Source organism: Ursus americanus, chromosome 30 (genome assembly GCF_024610735.1).
Source record: "Ursus americanus isolate L20-20 chromosome 30, mUrsAme1.1.p, whole genome shotgun sequence".
In the NCBI taxonomy this organism is placed as follows: Eukaryota; Metazoa; Chordata; class Mammalia; order Carnivora; family Ursidae; genus Ursus; species Ursus americanus.
Window position 1 is genome coordinate 24,676,971 of NC_142156.1, and position 19,674 is coordinate 24,696,644.

Consider the following 19,674-nt stretch of genomic DNA (forward strand, 5'->3'; position numbering starts at 1 on the left):
TGGCACTGCCATGGCTGGGCATGTGGAAAGGGTCAGCGTTCCAGAAACCTTAGGTCTCAGAGTACGAGGCAGCTGTCCTCATGCACATGTAAATGGCTCTGGGCCCTGCTTCTCTCACGTTACTGCACCACCGTTTGTTCTTAAGGGCAGAGCTGCTGTCCTTTCATTTCCCGTGCTCTCAGGCCTGGGGCGCGGTCTCGTGTGTCCTGCTGTCCACCTCCCTCCCCTGACCTCTGCTTTTCCTACAGAGGCTGGGCAGAGAGCGTACAGGAGCTTTGGAAGCAGTGGAGTCTGAGTGTCAGGGTTCTTAAATCAGAGTCATGGAATCCGGGACAACCCGATTGCTGCTGGGCACGCTCTTCTCATGAAGGAGGGTGGTCCCGAGCTGTGGACACTGGGTGGACCGCAGCGAGTGCTGCCCCTCTCCTGCGAGAGACTGTAGACCCTGAGCAGGAGGCTTTGTGCCAGGATGAGGCCCCGAGGCGTCTGTGGAAGGGGGTCCGTCCACAGTGTCCGATGGGCCCCCAGCGAGCTTCTCCCCCTACGTGGGGGCCCGCAGCTGGGCATGCTCAGGCTCACAGTGTGTCTGTTTCCAAGTTCCTTCTCAGCACCTTTTTGAGGACTGCTGGTAGGCTATAACAGCACGGATCTGGAAGACGGTTTGGGATTTAAAGGAAAAGCTTTGAAAACGACAGTTTTCGTGCCTAGCAGTTAAATGCATCTTTCCGCATTCATGCAGAGTGAGTGATGTCTATGGAGAGTGTTACTCTGATGAGAAGGTGTTAATCACGTGTCAAATGAGGAGGAAGATTGTAACACAACGTGGTATACTTTTTGGAGAAAAATAAGTGTATTTGATAAAGTAACACTTTGTAGACAGTCAAGCAGGGTGTTGGCAGTGGTTTTTGCTGGTGTGGGCATGTCTCGTGCGCTCTCAGAGCAGACGAAGGCGCGTCTCGCTGCGAATCTGTGTTCTTGTCGTGAGGAGCTCGGTGCCCCTGCGGCAGTGCGGTGTCAAGTCCGCGGCCGTTCATTTCCTAGCTCATCAGGACTGTGGTGCGGCACCATGAGGAAAAGAAGCTTCGTGAGGAGAGGGGAAGGAAAGAGGAGCAGAACCGACTGAGACGAATCGCTGCCTCGACCGCCAGAGAAATAGAGTGTTTTTGGTCAAATATTGAACAGGTAAATCCTGAAATTTAAATGGGGTCCTGAAAACAGGGACCGTGCCTTCTGAATGTGCCTGAGTGAGTGACACGGAAAGCCAGGCAGGTCGCGCCCGCAGCGTCACCGATAAAGGGCTGTGGGCCTGTGGTTCTTCCCGTGCCCGTGTTTGTGCTCCGTGGCCACGAGGTTCGTGCTGCTGGCGAGGGCCTTCCAGCGTTGCCATCGGTGTGAGCGCCGGCACGGAGGGCAGCTGTTCCTCCGCACGTCCGCCCACCGCCCCCTCCGGGGCTCAGGCACCCTGACAAGAGCTTCCTTCTGAAGTGACTTGAAATGGCACTGGGACAGCTGTGCTTTCAGACTCCGTGTGTGAGTTTTAATGTTGTTGCGTGCCCAGTGTCCATGGTCTCCGTCCTTAACGACATCTTTGCTCCACTCTTCGTACTCAGGTTGTGGAGATAAAACTACAAGTAGAATTGGAAGAAAAAAGGAAAAAGGCCTTAACTTTACAGAAGGTTCCTAGGAGAGGTAGGACACGTGTTAAAAGCCTTCGCGTTTCTGACGGCGCTTTGGCCGCCCTGCGTGCCTGCAGCTGGCCGCCATGCTGGCGCCCTGGACACTTGCTCTTGCTCGTCGGTCTGAGCTCATGCTCTGCCTGACGCTACACTTCCCCCCATTAGCTGCCGTAGCTGCGTATCTCAGCTCTCCGAGCTTTGCTGGCACGAGTTAGCACCCCCAGGCTCGCTGATCAGCTTTGGGGCACTCTTGGGATGGAGGTTCTGAGCCTGTCCCCTGTGGCCAGTGCCGGACACTGAGATGAAGTCCCCCAGGCGTTTTCCCCTCGTGAGCACCTCTGTGGTTGGTGCATGGCCTCCATAGCACTCTGAAGCCACTGCCCCATCATTGGACACTGTGATGCATGGCAGGCACTGGCAGAAGCTGCTGTCCCTGGGCGGGAGGCAGGGGGCATGCTGACGTTCCTCATTCTATTGATGCGGAAATGGAGGCAGAGCAGTGGACTCTGCTCAGGGTGCTACAACCGTAGATCGTAGAGATCATAGAAGACGCACATTGCCATCTAGCTCCCCAATCCCTCTCCAGATGGGAGACGTGGAGAGCTGCAGGAGAACTTTGTAGGCACAGGGCTGTGGGCTGGTGTTGTGTTGCCACCCCGGTTCCCAGAAGGAAGGAGGCGGAGCTCACGCTTGCTCTCTTCCTCCCGTGAGGAGGTGCCAGTGGGGCGCGACCACACAGACAGCTTCAGGGAAAGTGAATCACGTTCCTTGTCTCTAGGAAAAGAGGCGAGGCCTAAGGGACTTGATGCGATGCCAGAAGCTTTCCTGGTAAGTCGAGGACTGCTGCTGTACTAGGTGAGAGAGGGAAACGGTGGAGAAGAGACGGTGCCTGATAAAGCGGAGTGCCTTTTGCCTGGAGAGACGTGTACATCGTCCGTAGTGTTCCCTTCCGCTATAGAGTCGGTTTACTCTGGGGAAGAAGCCTGGTTCTTAGTATTAGGCTCCCACAGGGTGTTGGTCTGGGGACACGGGAAGACGCGGTGATGGGATTTGGATTTAGTTCCATCTGCCTGCTGCCCGGCACCTTTTCTGTGCCTGGTGGCGGTGGAGGCCGGCATGTTTGTCCCAGGCTCGCCACCATCTTCGCGGGAGCACGTCAAGTAGACATTTCTGCTTTGGCTTCCCATTCTGTGTTTGCAGATTTTCTTCTCTCTTTCAGGAGTCAGGATTGTCTGGAAGGAAGAGGAAAGCTAGCACGTCTCTGACTGACGATGAAGGTCTGTTGCCTGGTACTCTCTTGCCGTCTGCAGGGTGGGCTTGCTCAGTGCTGTCAGGGTGCCCGGTGGCCCGGTGACTTGTATCACTGGGGGCCAGGCGCCTTGGGAGTGCGGAGGGGGTCTGCAGAAACGAGCCAGACTATGGAGGAGGGAGAGTGCAGGACTACACGTAGATGTTGGTTTGCGGGGAGGAGCCAGCAGGGAAGGGTGGAGGCTGGCGGGAGAGACGGTGTAGTCTGGTGGCAGGGCCCCAGGGGGTGAGGGCTTGTGGTCAGACAGGGGGTGGGCCGTAGCTGGGCCAGCTCTGCCTCAAGTTGCCGGTAGGTTCTTCTCACCCAGAGCCATGTCTCTGTTGGAAGTGAGGTACAGGGTACGGGGCCAACCTGGTGTGAGGTGGTAGTTGCACAGGACGGGCAGCAAGCTGAGGGAGTGGCATGCCAAGCAGTGGCTGGGGCTGCTGACGTGAGCGATGACAAAGTTGTCGTGACCCCGGACAGCCTGCTCCTGGGTTTTTCCTGCTGTGGGGTCAGCAGGTGGGTAAGAAGTTTGACATCATTCCGTGTTCTGCTGGAGTAGGTCCGTCGTGTGAAGAACCAGGCTGTGTTTCACACCCTGCTCACTTAGGAAACCCGCACTTCCAGATTTAACCTGAGAGACAAAAAGAACTAGTTAAGTTCTCTCGTAGCTGTGCAAGACAGTGTTGGAGCCTGCTAGTGTTTTCATGAGCAGTTGAGAAGATGCTGTGAGGTCTGTGTCCCTGATGTCTGATGGTGACCGTTTCAGTGGAGGACGAGGAGGAGACCATCGAAGAGGAAGAAGCAAATGAGGGGGCCGTGGACCACCAGGCAGAGCTGTCCAATTTAGCCAAAGAAGGTAGGCTACGAGCGTCTTGCTGGAGATGCTCTTAGGAAATGTTGAATAGGCACAAAAGAACGTGTGAAAAACATGGGAGATACCTCAAGCGCCGGCATCACGGCCACACCGCGCGGTGTGGGACCAAGTGCCTGATCGCCGCATGCTAGCCGGTGACCTGCCCTAGTGGCTCATTGTCTCTGCTGTGGTTGCCCTGCCCCTTAGCATGGCCCGGCGCACCGCTGGGCACTCGTGGGGGGACGGCATCTAAATGGCATCACGCCCTGGCCTTACCACGTCTTCTCTCGGCGCTCCTGTCCCCAAGCCTCATCTGGCGGTCGTGTGTCACTGCGGCTTCACTAGTCCTCCCTGCTGAGCCGCGTTCCAGGTGTGAGCGTGTCACAGACTCCCTCGTGGGCTGCTGCTGGGCACTCGGGTCGTCCCCTGTTCCGCCCTCAGCGCGCTCCGGGAGCGCTCCTGTGGCTGGCGCCCGCGGACACATGCGTGTGCCGGAGTGGAGGAGCCAGGCTGGCGCACACGCCATCCGCTGCACGAGGGTGGCCAGGCCGGGGCTGCAGGGGCTCGTGCCAAGCTCCACACGTCGGGGCGCTGCTGCCCACCCAGTGTGGGGCACATGGCGGCTCCTGGTGCCTGCGGGTGGCGCTTCTCTGAGGACTGACGAGGTGTGGCATCTTCCATGGCTTCCTCTTTTCCATTGTGGTCTTGGGCTTTCTTTTCCACGTCAGCTTGCAGGCGTGCGTTGTGTGCCCTACACACGGCTTCTTTGTTGATTACTTGCGTCACAGTGGCCCCTCCCTGTGCGTGCCGTGTCTTTCCATCCCCCTTATGGGACCTTCTGATGAACGGGCGTTCTTAATTTTAGCGTAGTTGGATTTATCAGTCTTGTTTTGAAAAGCCCCTTTTTACCTCAAGATCATGAGGCGGTTTTCTTGTTTGTCCACAGATTTTTTATTTTACTCACACGTCAGTGTCTCTGATCCATCAAGAATAGCTTTTGTCTTTTGTGAGGAGTAAGAGTGTAGTTTCTTTTCTTTTCTTTACTTTTTTTCCCCCCAAAATGGGTCCCAGTTGTCCTGGCGCCATTTGAGAGGCCGGTCTTTGCCGCTGGTGGTCCCAGCCAGCTCAGACGGCCGGCGAGTTTCCGGAGTGCAGGCTCTTTTCCAGCCTCTATCGTGCTGCTGGTCCGCCTGCGTGTCCTCGGACGCCGTGGTCCTTTTTGAGAGCTGGCGAGGGGGTCCTTGCACCTCAGTCTTCTCGGGACGGCCATGGCCGCCTTGGGCCTCTTCTGGGTCCGCCTCAGGATCCGCTCATCCAGTTTTAGACAGACGTCCGTGGAGACTCGTGGTCTGGAGTCCCAGGGTGATAGTTGACACTTGTCTTGACGAAGCTGAGCTCTCTGGTCCCTGATCACGGTGTACCTGTCCATCCGTTCACGCAGGTCGTCTGCAGGAGTGTCCAGGACATTTTATGATCCCGTGTGTTTTGTGAGATTTATTTCTAGGTGCTTGGTCAGTTTGTTTCAAAGAGTTGTAGTAAGTGGTGTGTTTGCTAAGGTTGGGAGTGCAGCCGCCCCTCGGAGCTCACACACACCCCATGGATGTAGCCTCTTCACCTCCGGAGAGGCCTGCTCTGCCTGTCTAAGCACGGGCCTCTCGCTGTGCTCCTTGCGGGGCGGGGTGGACTTAGGCTGCTGCGGGGCGCCTGGCGTGTTCGCGGTCTGGAGGGGAGCACCTGCTCCCACAGCGGCGGTGTGTGGCGGCCCGGCGGCTGCTCCTTCCACCGCTCTGCCGCTCCCCGTGGCCTCCTCAGTGCCATGTTTGTGTTCTTGCTGTGTGGCTTTCCAAGAACACTGTGTGCCTCTGGCAGGTCGGAGTCCCCGCCAGCGTCTCTGCCGCTTTCCGTAGGCGGGGAAGTAACCGGAGCAGCCCAGCTAGGGTGCTTTCTGCAGAAGGGATCACAACTTTTTCCCGTGCTTTTTATAGCATTTTTCTGCTTTATTTTTGTTTGACTTTTATGTGATGTTTCCTATTTTTCATTATCACCAATTGTTTCCCATCAATGGTGTTTTTATCGTTATATTTATTAGGTTATAGCTTTTACTTTTCATTTATGAAGTTATTTTAGAAATTTTAAAAATTCTTTTATGAATAAAAATTGAGTTTCTTCGTGTCATGTCAGAGATTCTCATATTTATAGAGGAAGTGCCTTAGACCCGGTATCAGTAAGGGGCAATAGTTAATTTTCGGAAAAAACTAATTGCAGGAGGGTTGCAGCTGTGTTTTCTTCCCCACTGGCTGCTACTCCTGGTGTAAACTAACCCCCTTTTCTTCCTGCCATCCTTTCCAGCTGAATTGCCCCTAATCGATTTGATGAAGTTGTACGAAGGAGCTTTTCTGCCCAGTTTCCAGTGGCCGCAACCTAAGCCTGACAGTGAGGAGGCGAGTGAAGAAGAAGGTCTGTCTTGACATCTTTAAAGAACTCAGGCCATAAAGCAAAAGCCAAATTATGCAGAGGAAGGGTGCTTACAACAGGGTTTAAGTCACCTTCATTTCCTTTTAGTCTGATGGAAGAAAAAGATGCGAGTGATTTTGTGGGTGCACCTGGGTGGCTCAGTTGGTTGAGTGTCTGACTCTTGATCTCAGCTCAGGTCTTGATCTCAGGGTTGTGAGATCGAGCCCTGCCGTGGGCTCCATGCTTGGCATGGAGCCTACTTAAAAAAACAAAAAATAAAATAAAATAAAAAGATGCAAGTATGTTTAATGTGTAATTTTGTATTGATAGGGTTTTGTTAAATTCTCAGCTTCTTTTTTTTTTTTTTTTTTTTTTTAAAGATTTTATCTATTCACTTGACAGAGATAGAGACAGCCAGCGAGAGAGGGAACACAAGCAGGGGGAGTGGGAGAGGAAGAAGCAGGCTCACTGCGGAGGAGCCTGATGTGGGGCTCGATCCCACAACGCCAGGATCACGCCCTGAGCCGAAGGCAGACGCCTAACCACTGTGCCACCCAGGCGCCCCAAATTCTCAGCTTCTTATTTTCGTTTATTAACTTGGCACAATTATCGGAGTACTTGACTCTTGTGAGCAGTGTAGAAATATTTTTTTCCGGGTTTATAAAAGTCATTGTTTTATAGACTTAGATTTTAAGCACATATATTCAGGGTAGACTCTGTTTATTTAATTGCTAGTTTTGAGGAGTTTATTTTGCTTTTATTAGATGTAAACAAATACACAGACCACACTGAAAAAGCCTGTTTTTCCTTGTTTTCGCTCCACTTGTTCTTATCTTTAGACACAGATTCCGGTGAGCAGAGAAGCTGAGGGCCCTTGGAGACGCTTGTCACTTTCCCCTATCCTGGCGGTGGAGGGGTGGTTGCTAAGCCCTTAGTTGCTCGTATGTCTATGGGTGATACCAGCTCCTGGTCCCTTACAGATTCCCCATCTTCACCCGAGGGCTTCCCAGAGTGCTCCTACGTGTGATAGTTTCAGAGGAGTTTGTACCCATTGATCTGGGGAGTGTGCTTAGGAATATAAAGTGGACTAAAAACAAAAAAATTACTGCATTTGAGATATTTGGCCTCTGTCAACCTTTTTCCTTTTATTTCTTTTCATAAATGATAAATAGGCTCACAAAACTGTTGCAACCACTGCAAATCTGTTTTTCTCTTGTTCACAGATATGGAAGATGCGGCCCCAGGTGATCGAGAGAGCCGGAAGGATGTAGTTCTCATAGACTCGCTGTTCATCATGGACCAGTTTAAAGCTGCAGAGAGAATGACTATTGGGAACCCTCACACAAAGGACATCGCGGAGGTGACTGCTGTGGCTGAAGCTGTCCTGCCCAAGGGCAGTGCCCGGGTCAGCCCCACGGTGAGGCATCGAGCTGCCATGTGGGGGCAGTGTTTCTGTGAGGCCGCCAAAAGGCTTGTTACTTCTCCATAGCTCTGTCCCAGCTGCAGAAGTTGTCAGGAAAAGCGAATACTGGGTCTTGTTTCTCCTGTCATCTCTACATCTTTCCTGTGGGGCTCTAGTAGGCTTGCCATTTGACTGATTTGACTTCACGTTGCAGAAAAATTTCTGATGATTATTTTGAGAAGTGCTCATTTGGCCCTTGTGTTGCTGCAGGTGAAGTTGAACGCCCCATCTCTGTTGTATGGTGCACTCAGAGATTACCAGAAGATTGGCCTGGACTGGCTCGCCAAACTCTACCGGAAGAACCTCAATGGCATATTGGCAGATGAAGCTGGGCTTGGTAAAACAGTACAGATCATTGCCTTTTTTGCCCACCTAGCTTGCAACGAAGGTAAGAGCTTGTGTTTTTGAAGAGTGTGTACTTGCTAAGACTGCAGGCAGTGTATCTGGCCTGAGGGTGGAGATGGCCTTTCTTCCTGCTCCTTTGCCCTGTGCTCTGGTGCAAGACCCAAAAGAACAGAGCTTAGAAATACTCATTGCGGGGTGCCTGGGTGGCACAGCGGTTAAGCGTCTGCCTTCAGCTCAGGGCGTGATCCCGGCGTTATGGGATCGAGCCCCACATCAGGCTCCTTCGCTATGAGCCTGCTTCTTCCTCTCCCACTCCCCCTGCTTGTGTTCCCTCTCTCGCTGGCTGTCTCTAACTCTGTCAAATAAATAAATAAAATCTTAAAAAAAAAAAAAAAAAAAAGAAATACTCATCGCGTGAACAAGTGAAAAACTTGTTCTCAGTTAACACGAGATTGAACAACTCACTGTTATTCAAAATCTAACACATCGTGAGGCCCACCAGGCTGTGACTGGGCTATGTGACTCCAGTGTCCCCTGCCAGCCAAGACCTGTGTGCACAGTAGCTCTCGCCATATGTCAGCCTTCCTTGGGCAGCAGCGGTATGTATCCCCTTGCCTGCTGGCTGGGCCCCACCACCTCACAGCACTTTGCTCCACAGCTGGGGTTCCTTAGGGAGTGGTGTCTGGGCCTTGCTGGGGCTCGGCAGCTGGACGGCAGCAGAGACAGAGTGCCCGCCTCCCCTGCAACAGGCCGTCCGCCCCAGCTGCTTCCTCACCCCTCGACTCTTTGGTTCAGGCCCCATGGGCTCTGTTTTGGCGTGTTCAGGGATCAGCCCCCTGCTCATTGCCCTCTGCTTGGTCTGTGGGTCAGGTGCTTGCCTTGTCCCCTGCTCTGTGCCCTTGAGGGCATGTAGAAGGGCATGTGCCTTGTGTCTCTAACACGGGACAGGGTCTTACATACAGGTGACCCTTGAACATTGTGGTGGTCATAGGCACTGACCTCCCATGCAGATAAAAATCCACGTATATCTTTTGTCTTCCCCATAACTTAATTAGTGATAGTTAACTGTTGACCAGAAGCTGTCCTGATAACATGAACAGGCAACTAACACGTATTTTTTATGTTCTATGTATTATGTAGTGTGTTCTTATAGCAAAGGCAGCCTAGGAAAAGAAAATGTCATTAGGAATATCATAAGGAAGAGAACATACAGGACTGTACATATTGAAAAAAATCTGCATGTGCTTATTGGACATGTGTGGTTCATACTCACGTTGTTCATGGGTTAGCTGTACTGGTTCTCTTGCAAAGGGAGTGTTCCAGATGCAGACTAAGTGGGCTCCTGGATACCCGACCAGAAGAGCAAACACATTCTCCTCCCCTTTATGGAGTTTCAGAAGTCAGAGGGGACTCCTTAAATTAGGGAGGTGGCATCCTGCCACAGGTCGCGTGGAAACTGCTGACATTCAGCAGACCTGTGTGATGGGGGTGTGCAGAAGGTGGTGGTTACCCCGCTGCCCCCCGACTCAGGGGAGCTTCTTCCTCCCTCTCCCCTGGCTTGCTGCGCCCTTCCCTCACCATCACTAGCAATGCCTCTTCTTTGCCCTCTGTGTGAAAAGCTTCAATCTCAGTTTTTATTTTCTTTTAATTTTTATTTATTTTTTTAAAAAGATTTTATTTATTTGAGAGAGAGAGCGAGAGAGAGTGCATGAGTGGGCAGGCAGAGGGAGAAGCAGGCTCCCTGCTGGACCCCGACAGTGCATCTGGAATAAGGGCCTTGCAGAAAACCAGACCTGGAACAATGTTCTAAATTCTGGTTTTTAAAAAATCGTGGTTCTCGGTGGGGGGAAGCGCATCTGGGGTGCATTTGCCTGTCTTCTCAGGGGTGTGCCTTCTGAAGAGTTTTTGTCCTCTTGCATCTGTTTGCATCCTCGTTTACTTCCCTCTTGGGTGGTTCTTCTGTAAGCCCAGGACGCAGTGCTCTGCCCACGAGCGGTACTGGCCACGGCCGGGTGTCCTGCACGTGGCCTTTCCAAGTCTGCCGTTTCTGTCTCAGCGTGGTGTACATCTCATTTGTAGCACTGAAGTGGAAACTTGTGTGTGTTCTGATAACTTAAAACATTTTTTGGAGGACTGAAGTTGAAACCGTCTGTTTTGGGGTGGTTTGGGTGTGTTCTGACCGGAGGCTGGGCATGTGCACCGTGCCCGAGCCTGAGCCAGCGTGCCTCACTGGGCGGCCGCCAGGGGACGGCTCTGGGCCGGGTCTGAATGCCCTGTTGGCATGTTTCCTTCGCTTTCTGGGCACTGTTCCTCACAGATGCGCCTTCTTCCCCGTGCTCACAGTGGGTGGGGTTCACCGTGGTTTTGAATAAATACTCACCTTCTTCAGTCCCCCTTCAGTACTCTGTTGAGCGCCTGCTGTGTGTCAGGGCTCCGCCCCTCTGCCACAGGTCTGGCGGTTGCGTGGTAGGGACGACACCTCTGCATCGTGCCCGGGGACACCCCACGTGTACCTGCCATGCATCTCTGGTCAGCACAGCACCGAGTGTCCGGACTTGACAGGTGGTTTTCGTTAGAGAGGAAAGTTCTGTCTTTTCTCTCCTTTATAGGCAACTGGGGCCCTCATCTTGTGGTCGTGAGAGGCTGTAACATCCTCAAGTGGGAGCTCGAGCTGAAGCGTTGGTGCCCTGGGCTCAAAACCCTCTTATATGTTGGGAGCCATAGAGAACTGAAAGCAAAGAGACAGGTATTTTATTTTAAATGTGAAATAAAACTGGACAGACGTGATCTTCATCTGTACAGGAGATAGATTTCAGAATGTCAAGACGTGTTTATTTGTGCAGTTGTCCAAAGTCCCTTGTTTGTGAGACACTAGACCTTCAGGAGGTTCCTAGGGGTGGAGCCCCTTGAAAGCACAGCCTGCCCCGGCAAGGAGAGTCCCCGTACACACACCCCATCGCACGCTGGCCCGTGGCCGCTTTGCTTCCAGCGCCATCCCTCCCACCCACAGGCCCAGTGAGCGCCACAAGCCTGAACAGGAACTTGTGATGTGCCTCAGTTCTGAGCTGTGAACGCGTGAGGTGACTCCCATGGGAACAGTCCGTAGGGCTACAGGTGACCCGCAGGTGGCCACAGGAGCAGAGCTGGCCGGGTCTCTTCTTTCCGCCCTGTTCCGTCTAGCACCAGATTGAGTGAAAGTGGACCAGAGGCCACGGTGTTTCATTGAAGATAAGGTTGCCTCATCAGTAGACTATTGTGTTGAGTAGTGTTTACCGGAAAAGTGAGAACTTTGGGATGTATTTTCCGTTTCCCTGTTTCTGGTTATTTGCTTTTCAAAAGCTTACAAAGCAGTCAGCTGCAGCGTGGACGCCCCTTCCTAGCAGCGTCTCAGGATGGTTTCCATGCTTGGGTGCGTCCGTGCAAGCTGGCTCCCCTCACGACACTCTGTGGTGACCTGTTTCCGCAAACATCCTTAATGCCTCTGAGCAGCTTCTCAGTTGGTGCTCACGAGTGCTGTCTGCTCTTAGGACGAGGCCCTGAAACCCAGGCTCCGTCGTCTTGGGTGCGCCCGGGGCGGGGGGCTGCCGCAGGTGACGCCTGTCCGTGTGCTGCAGGAGTGGGCGGAGCCCAACAGCTTCAACGTGTGCATCGCGCCCTACAAGCAGTTCTTCAGGGGCTACGCGTCCTTCACGCGCGTGCGGTGGCGGTGCCTGGTCATCGACGAGATGCAGCGCGTCCGGGGCATGACCGAGAGGCATTGGGAGGCCGTGTTCACCCTGAGGAGGTCTGACCCGCGGTCCCCCCCTCAGGGTTCTGGGTTGGCTGGCGGAGGGGTGCGTGTGGTCGCGGGCACACCGAGCTGCTTCTCAGCTACGTGGTTCCCTTCCCTTCGCTCAGTGCTTGGGGGCCTCAGGTCCCTTTCCCGGAGGGTCTGTGAGCCCGTTGTCCCTGTCCTTACACGTCTGCGGAGGAAGCGCCTGTGGCCACCGTCCCGGGGTGCCATGTCCGCTGTCACCTCTCACTCTCCCACAGCCAGCAGCGCCTGCTCCTGATTGACGCGCCCCTGCACAACACCTTCCTGGAGCTGTGGACCATGGTGCACTTCCTCATCCCCGGCATCTCCAGGCCCTACCTGCACCTGCCCCTGAAGGCTCCGAACGATGAGAACCAGGACTACTACCACAAAGTGGTCATACGGCTGCACCGGGTATGTGCGTGCGGTGGCCGCGGTGCCGTGCCGTGCTGGCTGTGGCGATGTCATCCTGGAAAGGGGACATGCTCACTCCTCTCCTTTTCAGGTGACGCAGCCCTTTATCCTGAGGAGAACTAAGAGGGACGTGGAGAAGCAGCTGACAAAGAAGTACGAGCACGTGCTGAAATGCCGCCTGTCGAGTCGGCAGAAGGCCTTGTATGAGGACGTGATCCTGCAGCCTGGGTAAGCCGGAAGGCGCCGGGCCTCTGCCCTCTCACGGCCCTCTGCGGGGACAGCGTCCGGAACCTGCGCTCGCCCTGGGCTCCCTGTGTGCCTGCCTGCTTTCCCAGGGCTCTGCCCCTTCCCTGCTGACCCAGCACCGGCCTGGCGCCCACCCTGCTCCCCGAATTTCCGGGCGAGGCTCGTGGTGTTTCAGTTGAGGCTTACACAGGCTGCACATCCCATCCGAGCAGCTCGGTCTCTTATAGCCAGAGAGGCCGCCTGCCTCCTTCTGGGGGAGCTGCTCGGAGGCTACATGTGCTGGTGTTGCTGGGACTTCAGTGGCCCCTCCACTAGCCTGCTGGGCCCCCTGGGCATCGTCCCCTTGTGAGATGAGGGCGGGCATTGTGCGGTCGTGGGCATTGTGCCGTCACACTCATAATGTCAGGATCGTATCTGTGTGCACTGAGACTTCACGAGATGGTTTTGCCGTTCGCATTTGTTTTTTTGGGTTTTGGAAAGTTTTAGGACAGAACATAAAGTGTGCGTTTTTACTCCGTGGTGTGGTTTCTTAGTCTCTGACAAATGGCATTGGTGACGCCGCTGTGGTCGAGTGTTTCTGTGGAGAGTAGGAGCGCGGGGTGCTCCTTCCCAGCAGCACCCTCGGTCCGTGCCGGGCTAGCGTGCGGTGCGAGCAGGCCGCAGCATGGGCCCGGCAGGCTGTTGGGCAGCTCTTCTGTAGGTGCCGACTTCAGGTTATGGAGAGCAGGGTCCGTGGAGGTTGCTGCTGCTCGAGGAAGAGGCCCGTGCTTGTCTGTCAGGCGCCCCTCACATCTTTTGCCAGGAGCGGACCATGTTCTCAGGAACTCCGGGCCGTCGCTCCGCAGGGCTGGGCCGTGGGCATGCTGGGCTCGCCCTGGGAGCTAGAGGGTCCCGACGTTAGTCCTGTCCGTGGCTGTGGGAGGCTGGTGACCTGACACATAGGCTGTCGTGTGCCTTCTGCTCCTGGTAGAGCAGCAGGAAGTGACTGTCCCTCTTCACGTCTGGGGGCTGCTTTTCCCCCGAACCCGTCAAGTCGAATGGGAAGTGTTGAGCACGCCTGTACCTGAGCCTGCGTGAGCTCCTGATGGCAGACCTCCCTCGTTGCACGTTGATGTGATGGTCTGGGGTCTTTGAGGGGCTCTGAGCTTCACTTTGGTCACTGTGTGGTGGCTGTGTCTCACATTCCTGCTGTCTTGCGCTGCACCCTCTTCTCGGCAGAGCTCGTCTCCCCCGCCTTCCTGGGGGCCCCGCAGACCTGCCTATGTGAACCTCTTCCCCTCCGGGGGCTTCTTTCAGGGTCCTGGGGCTCACTTGTGCTTCAGCTCTTTTTTCTGAAGCGTGTCCTTGTACAGACAGGTGTGATTTTAAATACTCTCCTCTCCCTTCTCCCTTTGCTCTCCAGAGCCGAGCTTGCAGACTATGTGCATGTCTCCGCCCTGCTTAGCTCCTGTGCTGTGGCTGAGAACTGCCTGTGTGGGCTTCCACTGGCCTGTGGGCCTCCGGGCTCCCGAGTGGCCCACGCTCTCCTGTGGCTGCTTGGGCTGTCCCTGGAGTGCTGCAGACCTGCTCTCATGAGGGCATTCCCAGAGCACTTGCTCTCTAGGCTGTCCTGTCCTCGAACATGTAGTCGATCGCCCAGCTGCTCATTTGGAAGCCTGGCATTCTCTCTGCTACTGCCTGTCCCTCCATCCCACTGCCTCTGCTCCTGGATCTCTGAACCAGCGTACCCCCCGTCCTGTCCTGCACGGCTCCTTCCCTAACCTGCTGGGGACACTGTGCCCACCTCCTCACCTGGAAACCCTGGAGGTCTCTGCTTGGACTGTGTTTCCTGCGTGGTCCTGGCCCGGCCTGTGGTTAGCTCATGTGTGTGCCTTCTTCATGGCTGCAGGGCCGGGGCTGGCATCCCACCCGAGGGGTCTTTCCTCCCCCGGGTCAGGTGCTCTCGCCCTGGTGCCCACCCTTGCTTCACAGCACTCATGACCGTGGGGCGGAAATCCGTCCCTGCTGTCCACGTCGAGTGTCGCCCTCCGCTGGCAGGAGAGGCGTGGCGAGCTGTGTGCCTGTCTGACCCTCACTCCTGGCTCTCTGGCCTCCCAGCCTGTTGCGGGGGGACAGGAAGTGAGTCCGAGTCAGAAGCCCCGGAGGGCAGCTGGGACCTGAGTGTTCTGATGGGGAGCACGGGGCAGTGGTGTGTTTTGGAGTCGCAGCGCACATGGCGCACATGCCGACGGCGGTGCTGGCATTTCTCCCCGAGCAGAACCCAGGAGGCGCTGAAGAGCGGGCACTTCGTGGACGTGCTGAGCATCCTGCTGCGGCTGCAGAGGATCTGCAACCACCCCGGGCTGGTGGAGCCCCGGCTCCCGGAGTCGTCCTACACGGCGGGGCCGCTGCAGTACCGCTCTGCCTCCCTCATCCTCAAGGCACTCGACGGTGACTCCTGGAAGGTATGTGTCCGCCGACCTTGGTTCCAGACGCGGCGTAGCTACCGTGGCTCCGGGAGGCTGCTTTCCATGCACTCATCCTGCGCTTCAGAATCACCTGGTGCCGGGCATCCTCCCGCTGACACGGCGTCTGCGTCCGCAGTTGGCCCGCGGGGGACAAGCCCTGGCTCCAAAATTGCGGGGGAGGGGTTCCTAGCATTACGTGTGCTGTCGGAGTGTGGGAAACAGCACACGTGAGGGGTGTTTGATGGGGAGCTGGGGTCCCCCCCGCGGTGAGGCCTGTTGAGAACACATGCGGGTATCTCAGCGAGCGTCGTCATGGGCCGCTCTCAGTCTCCGGGGAGGTCCTGTTCCTGCGTTGTACATGTTTGCGGGGCCCTGCTATCCCTCAGGACAGGGATAATCGTGCACCTCCACGGCCGTTGTGTGTGTCGAATCTGCGGGAAAAACCTTCCATGTGCCTGGCTTCCGAGAGCTTGGTGTATGTTATGTTGTGGTGTTTTTTCTCATTTGTTCAGCAAGCACTGAGGTGTGCTAGGTGTCGGGGCGTTTTCTAGCCCCTGGGACAGCAGCGAGTAAGACTCTGAAAATGCCTGCATTCATCACCACTGATTGTGGACTATGTCGTCATTGCCAAGAGAGAACCCACAGACATGAGCCATCCCTCCTGTTCCCTCCCCTCCCCGCCCCAGGCAGCCCCGCATCTGACCTGCCTCATGAGTCCACCTGTTCTGGACTTTGCGCACAGATGGACCCCTTCAGAGTGTGGTCGTCGTGTCTGGCTTACTTCACGGCGTGTAGTGCTTTCAGAGTTCATCCGGGTCGTGGCGTGTGTCCCAATCTCCTTCCTTCCTAAGGCTGAGTCGTGTTCCCTGGTGTGGATGGACCGTGTGGATGTGGTCATCAGTTAACGGACACTTGGGTTGTTTCCGCATTTTGGCCGCTGTGAGTGGTGTTACTGCAGACGTTGACGGACCAGCTTCGTGTGGTGTGCGCACGTGTCTAGGCATGGAATTGCAGGGTCATGTGCCTGCTTTGTGTTTAACCTTTTGAGGAGCGGCTGGGCGGTTTTCACACCCCCACGTGTGTACGAGGGCGTGGGAGGGCTTGCCAGCACTTGCCGTCATCTGCTTTGATGCTCGATGTCGTGATGGGAGTTCAGCCGCGCCTTCTCATGAGAGAAGCACACGTGGGGGGTGCCGGGCACGCGGGGCGTCTGCCTCAAGTGGGGACTCAGACGGCGTGTCCTGCCCATGGAATGCGTGTCCCCAGGGCTCTGGGCCGAATGTTGTGTGCCCGCCTCTGCTTCCCCAGTATGAGTGGATCTCTCCCCCAAGGCGCCCCTTGTCGATGCGAACGGGCACTTGTGCTGTCCGTACTCCCTCCCTCTGCTGAGTCCAGTCTCTCTCCAAGCATTGTCTTCTCCGTTCACACGGACACGTGGGGTGCTCTTAACGATGGGGACACTGAGGCATGCTGAGGTCCGGCAGCCTGCCCGAGCCCCGGAACGGCTTCAGGGTGCGTCCCGGGGAGCGAGGCTGTGCGGGGCCTGGCCGTCCTGCTTGGGATGTGCTTGGGTTCCCAGTCATTTTCCTCCACTCTCCCAGAGCAAAACTTTGCTCTTTTTCTCTTTAGGAAACGGATCTCTCTATATTTGATCTTATCGGCTTAGAGAATAAAATGACTCGCCACGAAGCAGAGTTGCTGTGTAAGCAGAAAGTGACAAGGAAACTCATGGACGAGCTGTTCACCGCACCGCCCCCGTCGGGCAGGCCGGCGGCCCTCAGACTGAAGCCTAGCAGGTGCGTGGTGTGGAGCGCTGCCTCCTGCTCACCGAAGTCCCCGGCTGCGTCCTGGTTGGCCCTGAATCAGCCATGGGGTTGGTGATGTTCCCCTCCTGGGAAGGACCCAGCCCCCACAGCCCATCAGGGAGACCTGGGATGTGTGGCGGGAATTTACATGAGGACCCGGCTATGGCTGGTGGGGTGAAGAAATGGCTGACCTTCTCACTGGGTTGCCTGCCTCTGGAATTTGCCCTGGTGTCCTTAGTGTCTGTGGGGGCAGCTCATTGCATGTGGCCTTTGTGGGCAGTCTGCACCACTGGGTGGGACGGTACAGCCCGCGCCCTCCTAAGGACAGCCTGGTGATGGTGGTGAAGCAGCCTTAGGATGTGGGAGGGGTCTGTATGGGGAGGAGGTCAGGCTGCTCTGCCCTGGGCTTGCCCTGGTGGCTGCTGTCTCAGGGAGAGGGTGCACGTGGGTGGTGGGCAGAGGGCTCCACCCCTGACAGCCACACAGAGGACTTCTGAAGGACATCAGAATTGATTTTGTTGGTGCCATGTGGCTGAAAGGAGCAGACCACATTAAATGATGGAGTGGAAATGATTTAATAACATAGGTTAAATCCAGCAAGTTTGGAAGAACATAAGATCTCGTGGTCGGGTTGAAAATGAGACAGATATGGGAAAATAGGAGTTTAATGGGCCCAGCTCTGCAGATTGGAGCCCATTCCTGTTGGCTGTTCTGCACGTGCCCTTCCTGGGTTCTTGGGAGCACACTGCCCTCTGCTTGACACTCGCAGGGCCTGCAAACCTCGGTGAGATCCGCACATGCGCCGGCAGAGCTGCGGTTCTCTCGGGCTGGCCCGGCTTCAGGTCATTGCCTTTCTCCCGGCTGTCTCTAGCGGGTGTGTTGCACAGGGGATTTGAAGTTACAGAATTCCCGCCATTACAATTTTCTGGGTAAAAGCGTTACAAAGAGCATGTTGCGGTGTGGTAACACCCGAAACAGTGGCCACTGTCGCCTCCAAGGCACCGGTACTGCTTCCAGCCACCAGAACCTGTGCTGCCTCACCACTTGGTTGCTGGACGTGGCTTCGCGCCCAGTCCACTTGCACTCTATGCAGTAGTGCCGTGGCCTCTGAGCGTCAGATGCGCATTCATCCCGGGTCCCCCAGCTCCGGGGTGGACATTGCCACTGTGTGTCCCGAGGGTGGTCAGTGCCTGCCCCGGACCTGTGCTGAGCTGCTCAGTGCCACATTGAGAACCCTGACCCCTCTTTGAGCCACACTGGGAGTAGGGACCCTCACCGTCTCTGGGTACCCCGAGCCCCCTGTGTCTCAGTGGCACACACGCCTTCTTTCCAGGTTGTTTCAGCCCGTGCAGTATGGCCAAAAGCCCGAGGGTCGCACCGTGGCTTTCCCCAGCACACACCCAACTCGGACGGCAGCCTCTGGCACAGCCACGGCCACTCCGCAGGGCCACGTGCGAGGACGGCCACCGATTGCCACATTCTCTGCAAATCCAGATGCAAAAGGTATGCTTTACGTGCTGGCGTGCCCTCGGGGTTGCTGAGGGTCTTTGTGGACGGAGCTCCTGGCACTTCCCCTGCCTCTCTGGACGGGCAGCCATTGCTCTGATCGGGAGCGGGCCACCTGCTCTGGCTCTGTTGAACGCACCTCACGTGGCTCGCCCACGAGTTTCAGGCCTTTTGGTGTCCTGAAACTGTAGTTTTTCCCCGAACAAGACATGACGGTTTTGGTTGAGTCGCTGTTGGCGTGCTGGTGAAGATGTGTCCCTGATGCAGGGACACGCATGTCAGAGTTGTGTATGAGAGCTCAGGAAGGCTGCTCTCACGCTTGGGGCCACCGCTTGCCCGACGCTCACTGTGAAGAAGGGCGGGGTTGACTGGCAGAAGGTAACAGGACAGCGTCCCGGCCTTCGTCACCGGGTCTTCTGCACCCGGCTTGCCGTGCAAGCGCAGCGCTGCCCCGTGCGTGCATGCAGGTGGGGTGCGGCCCCCGTCAGACCTGGCTGGCTGCCAGCACTCTGCCCTGCGGAAGTGGACTGCGTGGCCTGCTGACGAACTCGGAGAACACCGCACAGCTGCTAAAAAGTTCTGTTTCACCCCATTGACCACACCCCCCGCCCTTTTTTTTTTTAGAGAGGACTTCTCATCTGAGAGGCTTTAATGAAATGTTTGTTTTGTTTCTTTGAAATTCGGGTTTAAAATACTGCATTTCGTGAAGAACCTCTAACAGCTTTGCACAAACAAACCTTATCGATTGCAGTGGCGGCAGCCCCGTTTCAGACCTCCCAGGCCTCCACCGGCGCTCCCGCTCCGAGACAGCCGCCCGCCTCGACCTCCAGCGCAGCACCTAGCCCAGCCCATCCTGCGAAACCGCGGGCCCCGCCCCCGCCCCCGTCCCAGGCCCCCTCGCACCCGGCCGGGCAGAGCGCACTGCCTCAGGGGCTGGTGCTCACCTCGCAGGCTCAGGCGCGCCTGCCCAGTAAGTGGCCTCACCCCTCCCGGTTCTGCCACGTCTTTGCCACGGGAAGTTGTGTTCCGATCAGCGTGTGTGAAGAGCCTTGCTGTCCACTCCCTTTGTCTCCCTAACCCCACACCCGGGTGCTGCCTTTCGCCACGCTGTCGTTTCTGGCCCTACCTGTGCAGAGGGACGCCCTCTGCAGGGCCAACGTCCAGGGCCCTGTCCTCCTCTGTCCTTTCTCCTGATCCCCGGACGTCAGCTGTGCTTTCCTCCCACGCATGCTCTGCTGGTGTGCTGATGGCCTCACTTCTCCTCACTCCATCGGCCGCGGGGCTCAGCCCGCGGTGCAGGTGGCACTCAGGCGAGAGCACGTAACGTTCTTGCCCACGAGGGCTGGTGCCGGTTGTTAAAAACCATGACTTGTTTTTAC

At 56.1% G+C, this 19,674-nt stretch overlaps 1 protein-coding gene across 18 annotated transcripts in view; it reads left to right on the plus strand.

Moving 5' to 3' along the window:
- EP400 (E1A binding protein p400) overlaps positions 1-19,674 on the plus strand; it is a 104,889-nt gene that overhangs the window by 31,995 nt on the left and 53,220 nt on the right. For 17 of the 18 annotated variants that reach the window (XM_045814675.2, XM_045814674.2, XM_045814672.2 and 14 more), the window contains 16 exons: positions 1,042-1,182; positions 1,611-1,689; positions 2,455-2,504; positions 2,896-2,953; positions 3,737-3,826; positions 6,173-6,280; positions 7,501-7,694; positions 7,950-8,127; positions 10,694-10,830; positions 11,699-11,868; positions 12,117-12,291; positions 12,383-12,519; positions 14,795-14,981; positions 16,614-16,780; positions 18,123-18,292; positions 19,047-19,265. In XM_045814675.2, the coding sequence (XP_045670631.2) occupies positions 1,042-1,182; positions 1,611-1,689; positions 2,455-2,504; positions 2,896-2,953; positions 3,737-3,826; positions 6,173-6,280; positions 7,501-7,694; positions 7,950-8,127; positions 10,694-10,830; positions 11,699-11,868; positions 12,117-12,291; positions 12,383-12,519; positions 14,795-14,981; positions 16,614-16,780; positions 18,123-18,292; positions 19,047-19,265 (2,260 nt within the window). The remainder of the gene's footprint in view (positions 1-1,041; positions 1,183-1,610; positions 1,690-2,454; positions 2,505-2,895; positions 2,954-3,736; positions 3,827-6,172; positions 6,281-7,500; positions 7,695-7,949; positions 8,128-10,693; positions 10,831-11,698; positions 11,869-12,116; positions 12,292-12,382; positions 12,520-14,794; positions 14,982-16,613; positions 16,781-18,122; positions 18,293-19,046; positions 19,266-19,674) is intronic. The other variant, XM_045814689.2, reaches the window with a different exon arrangement.